Source organism: Scyliorhinus torazame, chromosome 20 (assembly GCF_047496885.1).
Source record: "Scyliorhinus torazame isolate Kashiwa2021f chromosome 20, sScyTor2.1, whole genome shotgun sequence".
Lineage (NCBI taxonomy): Eukaryota > Metazoa > Chordata > Chondrichthyes > Carcharhiniformes > Scyliorhinidae > Scyliorhinus > Scyliorhinus torazame.
In genome coordinates, this window is record NC_092726.1 from 11,408,334 (window position 1) to 11,429,649 (window position 21,316).

Genomic DNA, 21,316 nt, shown 5'->3' on the forward strand with positions numbered 1-21,316 from the left:
GCCCCTGCAAACAGCACTGTGGGTGTACCTACAGCCCAGCGACTGCAGCAGTTCAAGAAGGCAGCTCACCACCACCTCCAGGACAGCAGCAATTGCTGGCCTAGCTTCTGATGACCTCATCTTGTGAAACAATTTTTAAACAATTGAACCTTGTGGTTTTCCCTGGCGGATGCCCTTGACTTGTGTAGAGGGCCACCTTGCTCAATCTGGCTGAACGCACTCATTGTTCTGTGGTTTAAGAGAGTCATCTTGACTTTTAGCTTCAGGGGGAAAAAGCTGCTTCTGGTCTGTTTAGCAACAGTTGAGAAGAAAACACGTGAAGGAATTGGGTGAGCGATGGCAAGTGACACAAGAGACATGGCAGGTGTTGCTTTTAGACAGATCCTCAACCCCTAGGTGCACTCCCAGTGTGAAGTGTGGAAGAAGGTGCTCGGCAAGTTGAGCTGCAATGTAACCATGACCTGATAGATAACTTGTTATTGCAGTGATCCTAGTTTGATGACCATTGTTTTCATTGACTCTTAGCAAAGCTGTTGTACAAGAATAGAAGAATGCGTTTGATAAGGTTCCCCACGGTAGGCTATTGCAAAAAATACGGAGGCTGGGGATTAAGGGTGATTTAGAGATGTGGATCAGAAATTGGCTAGCTGAAAGAAGACAGAGGGTGGTGGTTGATGGGAAATGTTCAGAATGGAGTACAGTCACAAGTGGAGTACCACAAGGATCTGTTCTGGGGCCGTTGCTGTTTGTCATTTTTATCAATGACCTAGAGGAAGGCACAGAAGGGTGGGTGAGTAAATTTGCAGATGATACTAAAGTCGGTGGTGTTGTCGATAGTGTGGAAGGATGTAGCAGGTTACAGAGGGATATAGATAAGCTGCAGAGCTGGGCTGAGAGGTGGCAAATGGAGTTTAATGTAGAGAAGTGTGAGGTGATTCACTTTGGAAGGAACAACAGGAATGCGGAATATTTGGCTAATGGTAAAGTTCTTGAAAGTGTGGCTGAGCAGAGGGATCTAGGTGTCCATGTACATAGATCCCTGAAAGTTGCCACCCAGGTTGATAGGGTTGTGAAGAAGGCCTATGGAGTGTTGGCCTTTATTGGTAGAGGGATTGAGTTCCGGAGTCGGGAGGTCATGTTGCAGCTGTACAGAACTCTGGTCCGGCCGCATTTGGAGTATTGCGTACAGTTCTGGTCACCGCATTATAGGAAGGACGTGGAGGCTTTGGAGCGGGTGCAGAGGAGATTTACCAGGATGGTGCCTGGTATGGAGGGAAAATCTTATGAGGAAAGGCTGACGGACTTGAGGTTGTTTTCGTTGGAGAGAAGAAGGTTAAGAGGAGACTTAATAGAGGCATACAAAATGATCAGGGGGTTGGATAGGGTGGACAGTGAGAGCCTTCTCCCGCGGATGGATATGGCTGGCACGAGGGGACATAACTTTAAACTGAGGGGTAATAGATATAGGACAGAGGTCAGAGGTAGGTTCTTTACGCAAAGAGTAGTGAGGCCGTGGAATGCCCTACCTGCTACAGTAGTGAACTCGCCAACATTGAGGGCATTTAAAAGTTTATTGGATAAACATATGGATGATAATGGCATAGTGTAGGTTAGATGGCTTTTGTTTCGGTGCAACATCGTGGGCCGAAGGGCCTGTACTGCGCTGTATTGTTCTATGTTCTATGTTCTAATAGAAGCCCTTTTTTTAACCCTCTGTGCCCTCTTACCTGCAGTGAGAACCCAAACCAGTCTACGCTTCTGACCCCTGCTGCTGAATGTGTTCTTCCTGAAAGTCACATGAGGACAGACTGACCATGATCGCTTCTCCTGACATGGTCAGATATTCATGGGCGCTGCCTGTTTTACTCCTGGGTGAATGATTGGTCACTGGGCCAGCTTTGCAGCAAGAGCTTGTCCATTTTGAATTGTGGACTACAGGTTGGCTATCACTCCTGTTAACAATGACCATACAAGGAAGTTTAAATGAGGGAGTTTATGCTATATTTCCTGTTGTAGCAGATGACTGGTTAGATGCCAACTGAACTATTGTGTTCACTTTAAGAGCACTGCATTTCAGGAAGGGTGTTTGAGGCCGTGGCAAGGGTACAGAAGAGATTTACAGCAATGGTACCGGTCCTGAATGTGGAGCGATTGACGGAAGCTGGGATTGTGTTCTCTCAACCGCTGTGTTGACGTTCAGAATTATGATAAAGATTTTGCTGGACTAAATAGGGAGAAATTTGCCACAAGTGGATGCAGGGTTAAGATTAGTGGCAAAAAAACAGCTGTAGAAGACTTGTGGCAGTGATGAAGCAGAATGTACAACGCACTGCCTGAAAGGTGATAGAAGCACAGTGAATAGTGACTGTTACAATTAATAGCATGGGACTTTTCTTTGATGTCGGAGTATTTCGATGGATCTTTGAAAGAGTCTGCACGATGGTCCAAATGGCCTTCTGTACTGTCTAACTTGGATTTAGACTGGCCCATTTGAACAACCAGTTTTCAGCGACTGTTTTGATGTGGCGTTTTTCTGCCCTGCGCAAAGACCAGAAAAACAAGTAGGAGGAACAGGAGTGCCCATCAATATCAGATAATGATTCCAAAATCCATCAGGGAATGCCTGCGGGAGGAGTGTGTTGACCGAGAGAATGATGAGAATGTGGAAGGAATATGTATTAAAGGAGGTGCTGGAGAGGAAATAATAAGAGCAAAAGTGAGAAAGGAAGTGAAGGAAAAGCAGACCGTGTTAGATGAAGTTTGGCGGAAGGAGGCTTGCGTAGAGCATAAATATTGTCATTGACCAGTTGCGCTAAATGGCTTGTTTCTGTCCAAGGCATTTGACGTGGCAATTACCCAGTGAATCTTTTAATTCACTGCAAGAATTTCCAGGTAACCAAGTTGTTTTTCTTTTTTTTTTTCTTTTCCTCTGTTTTTAAAGTATCCATTTTTTTTTTTTTTCAATTAAGGGGAAATTTAGTGTGGCCATTCCACCTAACCTGCACATCTTTTGGCTTGTGGGGGTGAATGTGCAAACTCCACACGAACACTGACCCAGGGCTGGGATTCGAATCCGGGTTCTCAGCGCCACAGGCCCAGTGCTAACCACTACGCCACCGTGCTGCCCTGTCAGATAACCAAGTTGCCGTACTGTAACAGGGAGCCTGCAATTTCTCCAGAAGCCGGCCTGTCAGGGTGATGTAATTGTGAACAGGCCATGATCTAATTTGCCTACGATACGCCATGGCGACGAGGGAACAGGCCATGATCTAATTTATCTGCATTACACCAGGGTGACGAGTGTGGCGGTGAGACTCCCCGCGGAGCTTCTGATGGGAATGTCAATGACGAGCAGTTTAATGGTGGCAATGATCTCACTGCTGTGCATTCACTCACTTGGGATTGGAGTGCTCAGTTGGGATTTGTGAGAGCTGAACTTGCGATTAGATGTTAACTGTGACACAGATCACTGTCGTATCCAGAGCACCTGTCTGTTAACTGTCTTTTAGAGATTGCACCACTGATTAATGTTGTCGGGTTTCGTGACCAACGATATCACCTGGCGTGGTTTGGAGCATGTAATATCTGATCGGGTACGATGTTTAATTGGTGACAACCATTGAGCCCAGTGTAGGTTGGCAGAGGCACTCCTGGGTAGTAATCTACATGTCTGACAATGTTGGATGAGAGTTTTGACTTGTCAGTCAGGCACACTTGGGTTGAATCACTTGACAGTTTTCACAAGAAGTCTGGCCTCATGGGTGGCTGCTGAAGTTCTTGGAAATTGTAAACGATCAAGACTTGGGTTCTGAAAAAGAGTTTGTATTCTAATCTGAAGGTTAACCCATTTTCTCTCTCTCCACAGATGCTGCCTGACCTGCTGAGGTTTTCACAATATTTTGGCAGCGTAGAAGCAGATTGCAGGGAGAGATCTCTGTGAGTCCTTGTTTGTATGTATAACACAACACACGGTGCAATCTGACACAGGTTTTCCAGTGCGTGATGAAATTTTGATGAGATTTTGTGTGTGTCTTCCAGAGTGGGGGTGAGAGAGAGTGGGGGTGAGAGAGAGTGGGGGTGAGAGAGAGTGGGGGTGAGAGAGAGTGGGGGTGAGAGAGAGTGGGGGTGAGAGAGAGTGGGGGTGAGAGAGAGTGGGGGTGAGAGAGAGTGGGGGTGAGAGAGAGTGGGGGTGAGAGAGAGTGGGGGTGAGAGAGAGAGTGGGGGTGAGAGTGTGACCGTCCAGTGGAGCTTATTTGTCTTCCCAGTTATGTGACCCTTGTGAGATTCTGCACTTCCTCCAGTGCCTCTCCATCATTTTTAATTTTGGGGAGATCAGAATTGCACTGTCCTCCAGGTTTATGTGACTTGGCCTGATTCTGTGGCGTTGGACTGAAGCTCACCCCATACTTTGCAAAATTGTTCTTCCAGCAGCAAGAGGGATACAATTACTAGAATGGGACCAGGGAAGTATAACTTGAGTCAAACGGAGAGAACAGAAAAATTTGCAATGACTAGCAGTGAGATTTCGTCGAGATGGTTAATAAAAGTGAGGGTTTTGACAGAGTGGTTTGGGGGGAGGGGAGAGAGAAAGAAACATTCATGCTGATGTCATGCTGATAGGAGGTTAGTAACCAGAGGACATAGATTTAAGATAATTGGCTAAAGAAATCTGGAGGGTGTGAGAGAATTTTAATTACTATGCAGAATGCATTGCTGAAAGAGTGATGGAAACAGGATCAACAGTAATTTTCGAAAGGCAATTGGATATACTAAACAAAGTCTGCTGCTTGCACAGAGCTTTTCAATGAGTCCCACTCCCAGATCTTCCATTTCCTTGCAAACAAAGACAATGGGCCAAATGGTAAATGTTGTATACAATTCTTGTCATGCTATTTCCTCTTGGCATCTCAGACGGTATTGTATGTTGGCGTGATGTGGGGAGGGAGCACTTGGGTGATTGGGTACAAGGCCACACTGCGTCCAAATGTAATGTGGTTGATTGACCGGTTGGTCCTTCCCCTTTCGTGGGCATTGTGCTTTTCAACTGGGCATGATCTCTGCTCGTCACCCGCAACTCACTTTCATTGTTCAATAACTATTGCAGTGGTGACCAGAAGGTTGAAGGTTTTGAGGTGGTCGGAAGCCGCAAAGTAAGACGAAAAAGTGACTTGTGTTCTGCGAAGGGACAGAAGAGATGGCCAGGGGTGTCTCTTGCCTCCGGGTCTTCAACTTTGTGATGGTGACACTACTTCAGCTGGCACAAGCCAGCGACTGGAATACAGTGCCACGCAAGACAGTGAGCCACAGTGGTAAGTAGTCCATTTCCTTCTGCGTCAGTCTTTTTGTGAACTCTAGGCGGTGAGCCCACCCTGTAGGTAGGTGAACAAACCGGTGTTTGGGAATGGGGGATGGGAATCAAGAAACCTAGGCACTGACAATGCAATAAAGGTTAGAGTGAAGGTGACCTAAATAATTTGTACTGATGAGGTTGTGCCCAAGCCTGGATTTTTCAACAACCTGTTTATGCCAGACACCTGTAAGAGTGAGCGAGGTGAGAAATTGCAGCCAAGTGACATTCTGGAATCCCTGCGAGTTGGACAGAATTTTCTCCGGTTACAGAGTGGAATGAGTTCCGGCTCCTGTGTGGAAATGAGGGACATACGACTGGCTCCTGCTAACATGTGAAGGTGGCACCCTGCAAGAATGTCCTGGGATGTAACAGAGATTTGTGTCTTACTTTGACTGTGGCATTTTCCTGTGTTGAGAAAGGGGAGAAATTTGGTCTTGGGAACACAGGTCCAAATGGGAGCCCTTGAAAGCAGTTTGATTGGAGGAAGAAAGGAATGATGGTTGGTACCGACCATCTGAGGAGGATGTTACGTATTGGGGGTGGGTAATGATGGGGAGGATTCAGAGGAAAATTAAAAGTGAAGAGTTTCAGGCATTAAACAGCTGCTGTGTTGATGAATTAACAGTCATTAAAGGCATTGTCGTCTCCTGTGGGACTTCAATCACTGATGCAATCCTCAGTCAGAGACCTGGCCAGGTTGTGGGGTATCATCCTGTCAGACAGAGTGTGAGAGAACTCAATAAGCACGCATAATTTGAATGCAATCACATACTAGGTAATGGGGTGCATCTGCGGGCAGGAATTCAGCTCCCTCGACATGTCTAACTCAGTTGCAATTAGCACTACACTGCTTTTAAAGAATTTGTGTGGTCTTTACCGAACAATGCAGTAAATATTGCAGCACTGATGTCCAGTCTTCAAAAGATGCCGAGCTCAACAGCCTGTCTCTGCCTCCAAGCCAAATTATTTTGCCTTGTGTTTGACTGCTAGGGACCGCACGGTTCACAGCTCTAGGGTCCCACGTTCGATTCACAGCTTGGGTCACTCTCTGTGCGGAGTCTGCACGTTCTCCCCGTGTCTGCGTGGGTTTCCTCCGGGTGCTCCGGTTTCTTCCCACAGTCCAAAGATGTGCTGTGCAGGTTGGGTGGATTGGCCATGGTAAATTGCCCTTGGTGTCCAGAAAAAGTTAGGTGGGATTACTAGGTTACGGGGATAGGGTGGAAGCTTGGACTTGTGGGGTGCTCTTTCCAAGGGCCGGTGCAGACTGATGGCCCGAATGGCCTCCTTCTGCAGTCGATGACATCTATGCAGCCTGGTCCTCTAGTCTTTTCACACACAATGTGCTGGTGAAATGTTTTGCTTCTTGCTCTGAGTTCCCAAAAATAATGCAGTGATGACTTGCCTTTGAATAGCTTGTTCCCTTCATCCTGACTTTGAGCTCCCTGCCATGTGAAAATAATCCCTGCATACCGGTAGCTGGTGTCTGGTAGGGTCTTCAGGCCCTCTGAGAGGTTGAGGGAGGCCCGGGCCACTTGCAGCTTCTGAGGCCCACAGACATCATTTTAAAAATAAATAAAAATGAAGGTGCATGAAAACAGAACAGGTCACCAAAAGAAAGAGCCGCAGGACTTTAATGCTTTTCTAGCCTTTTGTTAAGTTGATGTTCAGCATGATGAGACCATTTAAAACTCCGGGCTGAACGGTGAGAGCTTGTCGCTGCTTCTGCATGTTGGACGTGCGTTCACCTGGAGCCACTGATGCAGGCAAACTGACAAAAATCTGCAATGTAATTGTGATTTTCGGAAACACCCCAGAGAGGCCCAGTTTGAGTCTTTCTTGAAGCAATCTGTCTGACTTGCAATCCAGAGAAGTGTTTCCATTCTTGCCACTTCACAACAGGTAGTTTTTCAACATAGTTACTTTGAGCAAATAGTATGATAACTTCAACCCTGTGTGAGCTCTACTGCCTGAACATATTTACATACTGCCTCCTCCTTCATGCTCCAGGAGGAAAGGCAGAACAGACTCTGGCTGCCTGAAGTACAACATGGAACAGCAATTTTACTGGTATTTCCGAATGCGCAGAAAAACAAGTTGCAAAAAATTGCCAAGTATCTGATTTTGAGACCCCTGTTTAGCTGGAGGCCCAGGCCAAATGACCCGATCTTGGCTTTCTCAACCAAGTGACCATGTTGGCAGCCTGATTGTTGGCCCGGTAGAGGGCATGGTGAAATTGTTGTTGCCATTTTCAGCTGTTGTGATGTTCTTACCATTTAAGATGGTAAACATTTTTTATTTTTATTTGATAGATTCAGAGAACCCAATTAATTTTTTCCAATTAAGGGGCAATTTAGCGTAGCCAATCCACCTACCCTGAACATTTTTTGGGTTGTGGGGGCGAAACCCACACAAACACGTGGAGAATGTGCAAACTCCACACGGACAGTGATCCAGAGCTGGGATCGAACCTGGGACCTCTGTGCCGTGAGGCAGCAGTGTTAACTACTGTGCCACCTTGCTGTCCAATAGTTTCATCGTCATCATTTCACTTTTTTAATTCCAGATTTACATTGGAATTCAAATTTCACCAACTGCAGTGGCGGAATTTGAACCTGGGTCCCCAGACCATTCTGATTTCCTGTCCAACCCTCACACCAGCTGAGATTGTAAACTGTCGCCTATCCTCTGGTACTGCCCCTTCCCTCTTCAACTCTGCTGTCATTCCCCCACTGCTCTTTTATAATGTTAAAAGACACCCCTGACGGCCACCCAGCACTCCTCAGAAACTGACATCTCACCTGCAACATCCCATTTGTCTGCAAAAAGTCGTTGAGCCTTGTCTCGACTGCAAGCCTGCACTGTTTTTGCAGTAACTTTCCCACAACTCCTCCTCTTTGCAGTTCGCCGCTGCCCCTCCAGTGACACACCCAACCCTGGCAGCTGCACATGGGACATGAGCGAGGCAACGAAAATGCTGCAAAAGCTCAGCAGGTCTGACAGCATCTGTGGAGAGAGAGAGAAACTGAGTTCATGTTTCCGCAATGACTCTGAATTCAACAGCGGAAGTTGGCACTTAACGGAGGTCGCGATTCAGTCTTGAAACACCGGACCCCTGCGCAGCCAGTTCGTGCTCTCGGCACACTTGCAGTTGAATACAGATCCTTTTTTTATATTTTGAGCTTTAACAAATTATAGATCCTCTCTGCCAGAACTAGACTGCAGGTCTATAATTAGAGCAGTGAATATAATTTACTGCAGACTGGAATGGTAACAACAAGAACATGGGTTACCCTGGCTGATGAATTGGAGAGGAGCAGGCTTGACTCAGTTTGTCCAGTTGGAGTGGTTTTGCTTTGGCGAGAGGCCTCCTGGATGGGATTCTGGGAGAAATGCTTCACGTTCTCTCTCTCTCTCCCCGCCCTCCCTTTGAACCTCTGTATTTCAAAACCCCAAGAACCTTTGGACAAAAACATTTTGTTCTTTGTCCCAACTTCTATTTTGCAACAACTTGTGTGTTCCGTGTGCTGTTCATGAAAGGAACTCTTGAGGGCAGCACGGTGGTGCAGGGGTTAGCACTACTGCCTCACGGCGCCGAGGTCCCAGGTTCGATCCCGGCTCTGGGTCACTGTCCGTGTGGAGTTTGCACATTCTCCCCGTGTTTGCATGGGTTTCGCCCCCACAACCCAAAGATGTGCAGGGTAGGTTGATTGGCTACGCTAAATTTATTTATTTATTTGATTTTTTCCAATGAAGGGGCAATTTAGTGTGGCCAATCCACCGACCCTGCACATCTTTGGGTTGTGGGGGTGAAACCCACGCAAACACGGGGAGAATGTGCAAACTTCACACGGACAGTGACCCAGAGCCGAGATCGAACCTGGGACCTCGGCGCCGTGAGGCAGCAGGGCTATCCCACTGCGCCACTGTGATGCCTGGCCACGCTAAATTGGCCGTTAACTGAAAAAAATGAATTGGGTACTCTTCATTCTTTTTTAAAATAAATTTAGAGTACCCAATTCATTTTTTTCAGTTAACGGCCAATTTAGCGTGGCCAGGCATCACAGTGGCGCAGTGGGATAGCCCTGCTGCCTCACGGCGCCGAGGTCCCAGGTTCGATCCCGGCTCTGGGTCACTGTCCGTGTGGAGTTTGCACATTCTCCCCGTGTTTGCATGGGTTTCGCCACCACAACCCAAAGATGTGCAGGGTAGGTTGATTGGCTACGCTAAATTTATTTATTTATTTGATTTTTTCCAATGAAGGGGCAATTTAGTGTGGCCAATCCACCGACCCTGCACATCTTTGGGTTGTGGGGGTGAAACCCACGCAAACCCGGGGAGAATGTGCAAACTCCACACGGACAGTGACCCAGAGCCGAGATCGAACCTGGGACCTCGGCGCCGTGAGGCAGCAGGGCTATCCCACTGCGCCACTGTGATGCCTGGCCACGCTAAATTGGCCGTTAACTGAAAAAAATGAATTGGGTACTCTAAATTTATTTTAAAAAAGAATGAAAGGAACTCTTTTACATGTAACCATTGTGAAAGGCACTGTCTGGCACATTGCTCATGATTGACACTCCAAGAAAGCGAGGGAGCTGCCAAAATGGATGGCAGAAGGGGGGGGGGAATGTATGAGGATTACATAGACTAGGTTTGATTTCCTGGAATGTAGAAGGTTAATGATTGATTTGTGTGTGCTTTTCAGGGTATTACATAGAGGGAGATAATTTTTTTCCATTTGTGGCGCAAGTGATAATTAAAGGGTTAAACTCTACTGTCCGTGCGAGGCCATTCTGGACAGTTTAGGGAACGAGAGTGAGAAGTTGTCTTCCTATCTTCTAAATGTGAGATTGGGAGAGCTTCACTAGTCGAGGCAGATAAATAGTTTTGTGATACAAATCAGCCATGATCTCTGAATGGCAGAGCAGGGACGCGAGGAGCTGAACAGCCTCTGCTTGTTCTCATGACTCTCGTGGAAAATGCATGCGGGGACATGATTAGTCTCTGCTTTCACCATCCATACTCCAGTCTCAGGAAGTCATTGCTTGTGATCATAAATACATCATAAATACATAATGGCTCTTGGATGGGGTGTTGGCAAGCTCTGGGACTCCGATGTTTACCCGTGAGAGTATATAAACAGGAGACGGGGTTGGGGGGGGGGGGGGGGACATTGATACTGTAAGGAACTGGTTTGTTGTTCAGTGTTTTTGTGCCGTGATTGAACAGCTCCGAAACCAGGTTACAAGTCTGTTTCGCTCTGAATATATTGGTCGGTATTTTCACTGGATTTCCTGATCGCCGGAAGTGTCTTTTCCTGTGGTCCACAGGGTATTGACTGGAGCTGGGATCGGCCTTGATTGAGGGGTCTCTGAGGGAGAGCCTCTGCTCACTCGCTCTGCACTCTTGTAGGTCCTGAGCTCTACCGGGTGCAGTGACGTTGACTCCTTTTAACTTTAAGCAGGAGCCAGGGCTGGTGTCGATTTCCTGTCATTTGAGTATAAGCTCAAAACTCAGCACTCTCATCGAATGCAGGTGGTTGGCCACAGAAACCATGTCCTTCCTTTAACATGACCACACACTGGCCCAGGGTCGTGCGTCCCCCTGAGTTAGCTAACATCTGCTTCCTGTCAAAGCACGACCAGCCATATCACATGTTAACTATTGTGATTTTTAAAAAAAACTGTCTTTTGTGGCCCCAATAGCGGACGAGGGAGATTTCTGTGTTGACTGCAAATCTTACAAGGGTGGCATTTGCCGACAAGTCGCTGTTTGCCCACAAGTCGCTGTTCTTTCCCTTGATGTGCTTCCCCAGGGATATGGTTCCACTGGTACGAAAGCACAGTGAGTGACAAGGTGAGAAAATTATAGGGTGATGCAGTGAGAGAGGCTACTATTCAGTCCTATCCAATTGATCCATCTTTTCCCATCGCCATGACAATGCTTCTTTTTGAAGTATTTGTCCAATTCCTTTTTGACAGGAAATACTGAATTTGCTTCCATCACCCCTTTCCATGTTGCTTTTCAGCTCATAACCACTCGCTGTGTCAAAATGTAAATGTTTCATTGTGTGGCCTTTGGTTCTTTATCCAGCGAGCCAGGAGTTGGCTGTTCCGACACTTGAGCATGTCCTTGCTGTTGTCCAGGGTGGTGAATGGGAGGGAATCCTCTCTCTCAGTGCCAGTTTTGTGGCAACCCTCTTGGTGGTACTTGGATTGGTCCTTGTGATTTAGATTCTGGTACGTTTTGTTTTCACACTTTTTTTATAACAGCGTATTATTCAAGTGCTTGTTTATAAATTGGGAAGCGAGGTTTGGCATACAAATTTCTTGAAGCTGGTTGAGCAGTGAAGGGGATTGAGATGGAAGAGAAGCCATGGCAGGCAGAGCCTTTGAAGGCAAGAAGGAGCATTATTTATTCCATATGCCAAGGGAGAGACCGAAGACTAGCTGAATTTTCCATTGGATGAGACCCTGTTTCGGATTTGTGATGGTGACTATCTTTGAAAAAGGGAAGGAGGAATCTCTTGACTCTGAAGTGAGGGATGTTTGGGAAATTGTGTTTTTTGTGATTCGGCCATGGCAGGGTGAGGGCTTGCTGTGTGCAGTCTGAAGCCAGCTGATGAAATGACAGATTGAAATCATCAACAAAGGAATGAATGGCTTTAGATGGTGTGTAGGAGGAGGTTATTGATGTGAGGAAGGAACAGAGTGTGGGAGAGAGCCTTGGGAATGGAAACATCAGGTCCATGATCAACGACAGCACAGATGGAGCAATTGGAGGGGAAAGATGATGAAGGCAATATGCTGGGGGTGTTTACCAATGACTGAAGGCAGATGAAAGGTTCACAAACTTTCCAAAACAATGAGAGATGACTCCTAACAGCTGACGTGTTGCAATGAAGCGGGATTATCAGAAAGATCATGCCCAAAGACCCCGCCTCCTTCAAACTCTCCTCACAACAGACTTCTCTGACCATCCCAATGTCTCTGACTGGGGCTCGAATGTAACCTTTGTACAGGGCATTGCATAAGAGTCACAGCAGTAAGGGTGGAAAATCTTACTGTGACGTCAATCCTGGGTGGTTCACAGGGGTAGCTGCCCTTCAGGGTGAGCTATCTTTGAAAGAGGGGATGAGCTGAGTGTGAAGAAAGCCACGTACATAAGAGGATGACGCGAGAGATAGCAGAGGTTTTCATGGTGCCTTTTAGTGAGAGAATCTGAAGGGTCTGGGAGGAGGAATGAAACATGCTGTTCATTGAGTTGGTGGGAGGTTTCCGACCAGGATGGTCCAGATGAGACAGAGTGGGAGATGTGACGTTAAAGGTCAGGTTTTCCCTCCGGAGATATGACAACTGTCGTCAGATCAGCAAGGAGCTCCTGGCGGGCCTTCCAGCTCTGTTTGGCAAGGAACTGTAAAGGGATAGGCAGCAAGATAGAGGCTGCACGTTTTAATTTCCCTAAAGGACTTGGCTTGACTGCTGTGTCTGTCTTGGCCAGCAGTGTGCCTTTGTGGCAGGGTGTTGAAGATGGTCCAGCCATTGCCAACGTGGACATAATGGTTTGGAATCTTCCCTCTGTGTAAATTATGTTTGTAACATAACAGAGACTGCCAGTAAGTTTCTAAACCATACTCAGCATGGGGAGTTCCTCGAGGGAAATAATGTTTCCTGTTTCCATTATGGGCGGGTGGAGGTTAATAATAGTTGAAAGCCAGGGGTTTTGGAAGAAAAACATTTGCATCCATTCAAAGTTTCTCTTTAATTTTGTTGTTTATGGATTTTGTACTTGCCAGTGTTAAATATTTTGTTTTCTACTGACCAGTTGGTCAGTTGCAGCGTGCAACTGGGAGGAATGGGACAAGCTGGGCCAAAGGGCCTGTTTCCATGCTGTAAACATCTATGACTCTGTGCAGTTGGATACAGAGCGAAGTTCCTTCTACACTGGCCCCATCAAGCACTCCCCGAGGTGCACATAGACAGTGGAATTCCCAAGGAGGTCTCCCTACAGATTGCGAGTTTCTGAGCACACTTTCTGGATAAAGAAGAGGAGTGACGAGATTTATTTTCCTGTCCTTTTTTTACTGAAGCCGTAAAAGGTTCCGACTGAGTCCAGTTGGCTGCTGCTTTGTGAAAAGTGGATGGACCAGGCCCCAGGCTGATGACACAGAAGGTTTTAATTGACCACTCATTGGCCTGCAGTGAAGGAGCAGGCGTCGTCATTTAACACACTGCGATGCCCAGCCCTCGGCTTCAACAAGTCAAATACCACCAGGCAGCCAATCTTCATTTCTTCCACCAGAAGCTTGTGCTTTTTATTCCGGAGGCTATTCTCACCGTCATGCATGATGGAGTAACAGCTGTAGTCCATTACAATAAAATATGGTGCTGTTTCTTTATGCCAGTGAATAGCCAAGGCAGTCAAAGCCAGTTTGCTTCCAGCACTGGGTCTTTGTGCTGCTGCTGTCGTTTATTTTGAGACATTTGTGGGGTTGGAGGGTGGCATGGTGGCTGTGGTTAGCACTGCTGCCTCACGGTGCCAAGAACCTGGGTTCGATCCTGGCCCAGGGTCACTGTCCATGTGGAGTTTGCACATTCTCCACGTTTTCCTGCACAGGCCCTGGGTAAGGGAGAGGAGACTGATGAACCAGGAACCCGTGCTGCTGATTACTGTCCAATGCTTGGAGTGAACCAATGCCAAGTGGGTATTTGGTGAGGATAGGATTCAGTTCTGTTGTGATGCCCCTGGTGGGGGTTGGCAGAATCTAGGGGAGGAAGTGGGGACGTTTTGGTGTCTACTCTCCCCTTGTCGTAAGACTGTTGTTGAAACACTGATTCATGAGCAAGACAGTTTTGAAATTGCTAATTTCCCCCACCCGCCTGCCGAGATTTTGCCTTTCTACCTCCAGACTTTGTGTATTATTTTGCCAGTTCATTTGTGTTGCTTCATGCAGTTCCCAATCCCCTCCAACATCTTGCCCAAGGAGACTTTCTTCACAACCAATGAGCGTTGGCCGTTTGGGATTCATGTGAGGCAGGCCTGATACTGACCTTGCCTATCACCAGCTCTTTGCCACAATGCATTTCCAACACTGGGGTCACTGGGTGGAGCTGGGAACGGGTGGCTTGGAGGTCACTTCTAATTCATGGGCCTGCCTGGCTGAACTGAGCGGATGTCGAGGTGAAACAGATTCATGTGAGGCCTTCCTTGGATTGAGCGCAGTCTGTGTTTGAAAGAGGATGGAATCCTTCAATTAAAATAATGACACAATACATGCAGGAAGTTGGGTCCAGGGGAATTTCCAGTCCAACTTGGCATTGGTTCACTCCAAGCATTGGACAGTAATCAGGAGTTCGGGTTACTGGTTCATCAGTCTCCTCTCCCTTACCCAGAGCCTGTATTTGAGATAATTCCACATCAGCCAAGTAACTGCAGTCAAGGAGCTGCACAGCTTGGGGTTTTCCATTATCAGGTCACGTGGGCTGCTCTGGATTCCCAATGGTACTTTGGCCCGTGGCAAGGGTTGGAACCCATTAGTTTTAAGGGGGCATGCTTCCTATTTGGTAATTATTATTGGTGGAGAAGCTTTCACCATCAGTGAATAGTCCACAAATCTTTTCAATGGAACCATCAACAAGAATGCCAGTTATCTGTGCCGCATTGTCAACATTTTGTGCCTTTGTTTCCAACTCGGGGATGCAAATGTGGATGAAGTTGGTTCTCGGTGCCTGTTTGCTGTCATCGTATATTGTATGGGATCAATGCCTGTCAAATATGTGGATGGTTGGTAGAGTGCTATGGCTGGACCTACACTAGGAAGGCACACTTTGAGATGACCGGGCTGTTGCACAATCTCTGGCAAGGCGCTTGTTGCCCCTGAGTGGCTGCAGTGCATGTCCTCCAAGAGTGGTGCGAGTGAGGGCATTCCCATGATTTGGTAACCACCGTGAAAGAATGGCCTTGTCTGTTGATGTCAGATTGTTGGGGAAGTTGGGAAGTAATCCGGTGACATTGCTGCTGTGCTCCGTCTTCATCCCAGGAGTAAGAGAGAGAGAGAGGTGCTGCATAAGACAACGGAGCAGAATTAGGCAACTTGGCCCATCGAGTCTGCTCCGCCATTCAATCATGGCTGATATTTTCTCATCCCCATTCTCCTGCCTTCTCCCCATCACCCCTGATCCCCTTGCACCCTGTTAATTGTCACTCTGCACCCTTGATGGCTGTGATGGGCTATGACCTCCGTGGCAGAGGCACCAATCAATTGGAGCACTTCAGAGGCTGGACATTATTCAGCTTCCTGAGTTTTACTGTAGCTTCAATCATGGGGATAAGTTCTGCCCTTTTCAGTCCAGGCAGGTGATGTGCTGGCGCCCAATCCATCTGCACCCATTTTCCACACCAACGGACTGAGCCACTCTCCAGTTGTCGGCTCTTGAGTTTAAAAATAAATAAATTTAGAGTTCCCAATTAAGGGTCAATTTAACGTGGCCAATCCACCGACCATGCACATCTTTGGGTTGTGGGGGTGAGACCCACGCAGACACGGGGAGAATGTGCAAACTCCACATGGACGGTGACTCGGAGCCAGGATCGAATCTGGGACCTTGGCGCCGTGAGGCAGCAGTGCTAACTACTGCACCACCGTGCTGCCCGGCTCTCGCAGAGATGCGCAACAGGACATGAACTTGCTGAAATAAATCACTTTTGCAGATCCCACACCATTGTCAAGCAGACGTTGAAAGCTTTCTGACATCCACAATCGACAAATACTTTGAGATCACCTATAAGGCTGCAAGATATTTTGTGGGCCACCTCATTGTTAAACGGGCTCCTTGTTTGATTAGCTGTGGAGGTTTTGCCAGCTCCTCAGCAGCACCCAGACATTAGAAAGCTGCGTGGCTCTGAGAGGGCAGCTGACTGATCATGGGCAGCTTGGCATCTTCTCGCTGTACGTGTTGGCAGCACCTTCCATCTCTGAGGAGGTGGTGGCAAATGCGCAAGAGAGTTGGCAGTGAGCTTCCTCTGTCAAGCCAGCTGCACCACAGTCAGTACACGTGTGAAGAAGCCACATAGCTGAGCAACCAAGGCTCCCTGATTTACTTTCCGATGTACGTAATGCTCCGTGCAAAGGGCGATCCCTTTTTTACCCTCCCTACCTCCCCATCCCCCAGTAGATACTGAGACCAGGCAGCAATGGCCCCATTGCAGGTCACAATCAATGTGAGCAGGGCTGGTAACTGCCCTTGGACAGAGGAGGACATGTGGCTCGGTGGTGATGGCCCCTGTGATGGAATGGCCTACCAGCACTGATTGAAACGTGAAGAATGGCATTTAACAATGGCTCCACTTTCTAACTAGGTGCCAGGATTGAGAGTGCTGGGATTCTGCTGGCTCGTGCCCGTCAGAGGAGGCACCTGCATTCCAGCTTAATTACACTTATTGTTGCGACTGGTGTGTTTTTCTGGATTCCTCACCTGGGGCAGCTCTAGATTGCTTAAATGCATAACCACTGGGAAGCTGGAAGGCCTACGTCTCTGAGGACATCTCTTGATCAAACCGGCTGCACCACGGTTTCCCTCCCACTACGGAGACACTCTAGGTTCATGTGGATGCAACCTGTGTGTGTGTTATGGTAACAACACCCGTTCTTTCGTCTGAACGGCAAGATCTTGTTCGCGTGAGAATTCTGCAGCATTTCTGCAGTCTCGAGAGAGTCCAAATCCACAATGATGTCATTGATCTCTCAGCCAGTTTGGAGGCGGAGGTCCCCAGGTGCACAGTCTGTGTGTGGGACAAGACAATTGAGAGGAGTTTTTCCAGGCCCATATTTTCCTTGCCTGCCCTGAAAGTGCTGAATCTGCTGAATCTATGTGTTGCGGTTCCAGATGAGGAAGCAATGGAATTGGAGGAAGCAGGCTGCAAGGAACATAAATACAGACTGATTGAGCCATTTGTTGTCTTCCTGTGCAACGCATGGTGTGTGATCTTTACAGCACACTGCATCCCCAATTGAATAGCCACTGTTCCGCTCTGAGACCTGGCATTGACTGCTAGCAGTATGCTGAGTGGTGGAGGAAATCATGACACAACCTGTTTCGGGCCACTTCTGAATTCCACACGTTTACCCGTCCAGGACTGGGTGCTGAGTCCAGTTGTTGCTCCCTAACCTGTTGGCCCTTTTGGGGTGATTTGAACCCAGCAGAGCTCAAACCCAGATGTTAAACCTTGCGTATTGTATGTGACCAATGACTAACCAATGAGTGGGTGGCTGGGAGAGTTATTAATGGACCTGCATCAACAGGAACCACTGGATGCATCAACAGGAACCACTGGAGGGGGAGTAATGAGCTATTCCCCCATTTGCATGAAGGATTAACATTGACTAGATTAACGAGACTTCAATTTGCATGGTGCTTGCACAGCTGTCCCGAAGCTCGTTTCAGCAAAGCAAGGACTTTCCAAGTGTCAAAAATGTGGCAGCCAATTCATCCGCAACATGTTTCAGCAAACAGCAAATCATCTGTTTTGAAGTCCTTCTGATTTAATGTGAATAATCTCACAAGCGTGGCTGCAGGAGCAAGTCCAGAGGTTGGGAATTCTGCTATGCGTAACTCACTTCCTTACTCGCCAGCAAAGCCTGTTCACCATCTCCAAGGCACCACTCTGAGTGTGCTGGAATGCTCTCCACTTGCCTGGATGGGTGCAGTTACAGAGCTCGACACCATCCAGGACAAAGCAGCCTACCTGATTTGGCAACCCATCCAACATCCCAAACATTCACTCCCCTTGGCAGCAGCGTGCACCATCCATAAGATGCACTGCATCAGTTGGCTAAGCCTCCTTTCTGAGCATCTTACAAAGTTGTGAACTCTGCCAACAAGGGCGTGGGAATGCGATCACCTGAAGTTCCCCTCCCAAGTTGCACACTGTCCCCGACATGGAAATATCTGACCTTTTTTGCTTCACTGTCGCTGCGTCAGAATCCTGGAACTCTGTCCAAACATCACAACCAGATGGACTCTCCATTCTTTTGGAGGGTAGTTTGGAACAGGCACAAAATGCTGGACTTGCCAACTAGTCCGTAGCATTTAAAAAAAAAAAAAAAAAAAAAAACAAGGTTTGATGAAGTGAAAGAGCTATCGGCACAACCAAGACTGCTCGGTTCCTTCCACACGAGAGCCTGTGTGTATTGTCGAAGGTTGAAGAGCTGTCTCTTCGTCATTGCATTGGACACGTCAGATGACCATTCGTTGGTCTGGTTAATCAGTCTTCCATCACAAGAGGAGTGGCTGAGCTGGGTGACGAAGCGACTTTCCCACATGTATAGACAGATGGGCAGTAGTACATTCCACCTCTGCCGCTCTGCCAAACCCACATTGTCAATTATCTCATTGTGCACTGTGTAAAATAAAACATTTACAAAATAAATGTGGTCAGGATTATTCAGTGTTGCTCCCTTGGGGACACATTTGGATGAAGTGTTGGCCTGTGGGTAACTGAATCATGCAGGCCAGAAGATCACCTGTTCCACCCTGTGCAGCCAGTAAACCTCGACCAGGGCAGCAAGCAGTAATTTGTGGGTCCTGTTCAGCAGCAGTATCTTTCGGATTGGGAAGGGAGAAAACAGCCAAGGTTCCAGCTTCTGATTATCCAGTTCCACCTGCTGGCAAGCGGCCCATGAGATCTCTCTGATTGGTCTCTGGGTCTGAGGGATCAGAGGAATTTTCAAGCCCAGTGCGTCTTGACGATTTTGAGAAGTATTAACTAATGATGGTCTGGTTGTCATGTTTATGGGGCAGGATTTTGAAGTCTGTTCTTGTGTGTTCCTGAAGTGCACACATTCTGATGGTGCCTGGTGTATATTGACTGTGGTTTTTGAGAGAGCCCGGAGCTAAAATAGAAGCCTCAGAAGGGGTCAGTTAATTGCATTTTCTGGCTGTCACATCAGACTTCCCAAGAAACCAATGCTCAGCTAATTGGGGCAGGGGGGGGGGGAATGAGCAAGGCTGAGAAATTGGATTTCAGTCCATGGTGACTGGGAAGTAGTTGAAGGGACTGAAACCTGCTGAGCTGTGTGAGCAGTCGAAGCGTGCGGAGAAGCACTATGTTCCCTTTGGGTAACCAGAGTCGAACGTACATGTCCTGATGTGTTTGAGTGATCAGGTGCAGATGACTCCAGGAAAGCTACGCCATCAGGACTGTCATGAACTGAGTGAAGGAGGTGCCATAGAAGTGCGATGATCCATCTGCAGCTTTTGGTTGATGCGTGACGAAGAGTGATTGAACTGCACGAGAGGACGGTGGAGTTGTCAAAGGCTCTGGGACGGCACATGGTGCCCATATGTTACACTATAAAAGAAATGGTTCAGTAGCATGAGCTATTTAATGTGTAATTTAAATGTAATTTTATCGAATATAATGTGCCTGTTAATTGATTAATTTATGTTGGTTTTGGTTTGATTATTGCAGTAAAAGTTTTAAAAAGTGTAATCTTGGTCATTGGTTTCTTCTCTTGGTGTGAGTTGGGCTGGTTAGTTCTCCATGTTCAGGACAAGATGGGGAGGCAGCTTTCGCAGACTCATTGGGAAACAACATGCACCCACCATGTTCCATTTACCTGTGAATTAGCTCAAAGCAATGATGGGTACTTTTGAGGACCAGCATGGTTAAAGAGGGTCGGATCCTGAACATGGTTGAAGGGGGTCGGATCCTGAACGGCACCTTGCTCCCCACACAGGAGTTGCCTTCAGGTACTCTGGTTTTTATTATCGCTGTGTTGCCTTTCTTGCTGACCAAATTGGGCTGGGTGGAAAATTTGAGAAAGATGATCACTGGATTTCTTCTGAGGCCAGCTTGCACATGACTTTGGACTTGTTTTGGCAAGAGGTGGTTGGAGGAAAGATAAGTCAGCTCTCAGTACCCTGTAACCTGGTCTTTTCCCCATTATATCTAAACGGTAGTGTAATCTGGCAGGTTTGTTGCTGGCCTAGCGGAGCAAACCGGCACCAGTGTTTACATCTTGCTGCTGACAGGAATAGATTTGCAAAGACTTACTTGAGGACTAGAATCAGTAAGGGATTTGCAAGGTTTATGTGCAGCAGAGTGACGCCAGTGAGTTAGAAACTGGGATCTAATTCTGATCAGGTGGTTGAGTTTTCGAATACCTGGGAATGAGTTGCAGGATGGTAGCACAGTGGTTAGTACTGTTGCTTCACAACACCAGGGTCCCAGGTTCAATTCCCACTTGCGTCACTTTGTTCGGAGTCTGCAGGTTCTCCCCGTGTCTGCGTGGGTTTCCTCCCGCAGTCCAAAGCTGTGCAGGTTAGGTGGGGTTACGGCCATAGGGCGGGGGGGTGGGCCGAGGCAGGCTTCTCGTTCAGAGGGTCAGTGCAGATTCGATGGGCTGAATAGCCACCTTCTGCACGGTCGGGTTTCTATGATTCTATGGAATGAGTTTCAGGCTGGGAGCTAATTTTGGAGATTACTGGTATGGGCTGCGATCCAATGGAGAAAGAGCTGCCCAGTTGCACCCTCAGGATCAATATCACATGAGTTGTTTCCAAGCATCAACATCTTCAATGTTTTGGACTCGCAAGCAGATAGTTTTGTTTTTGAATAAACAGGTTTATCTGCATTTTGCCCTGGAGTCAGGTTGAAGGGAGGAATTTTGGTGAGTGGGATGTTTTATCACGTGGAAATACCCGAGCTGTGCAACATTACCTGGAAAGTGTGTGCAGCCAAGGAGGAAGTGGTGGTGTATTAATCGTTTTAACAGGATTACAGAGGAAAATATAATCCCGAACTGAATTTGCAGAGTATAATTGCAGTGAATGGGAGAGGGTTGTGCAGGTTACCTGTCACTGCTGAGGGAGGGTCAAGAGTGGGTACTTCATCCAGAATCCTCACACAACGAAGTTGCAGTTTTCACCTCTTCTGCTGCTGTGACATTTACCTAATTTTCTTCCA

At 47.5% G+C, this 21,316-nt stretch overlaps 1 protein-coding gene across 1 annotated transcript in view; it reads left to right on the forward strand.

The window, feature by feature from the left end:
• sema4c (sema domain, immunoglobulin domain (Ig), transmembrane domain (TM) and short cytoplasmic domain, (semaphorin) 4C) overlaps positions 1–21,316 on the forward strand; it is an 84,183-nt gene that overhangs the window by 16,428 nt on the left and 46,439 nt on the right. The window contains 2 exon segments of the mRNA XM_072485659.1: positions 3,866–3,936; positions 5,105–5,309. Of these exon segments, the coding sequence (XP_072341760.1) occupies positions 5,195–5,309 (115 nt within the window). The 5' untranslated portion in view covers positions 3,866–3,936; positions 5,105–5,194.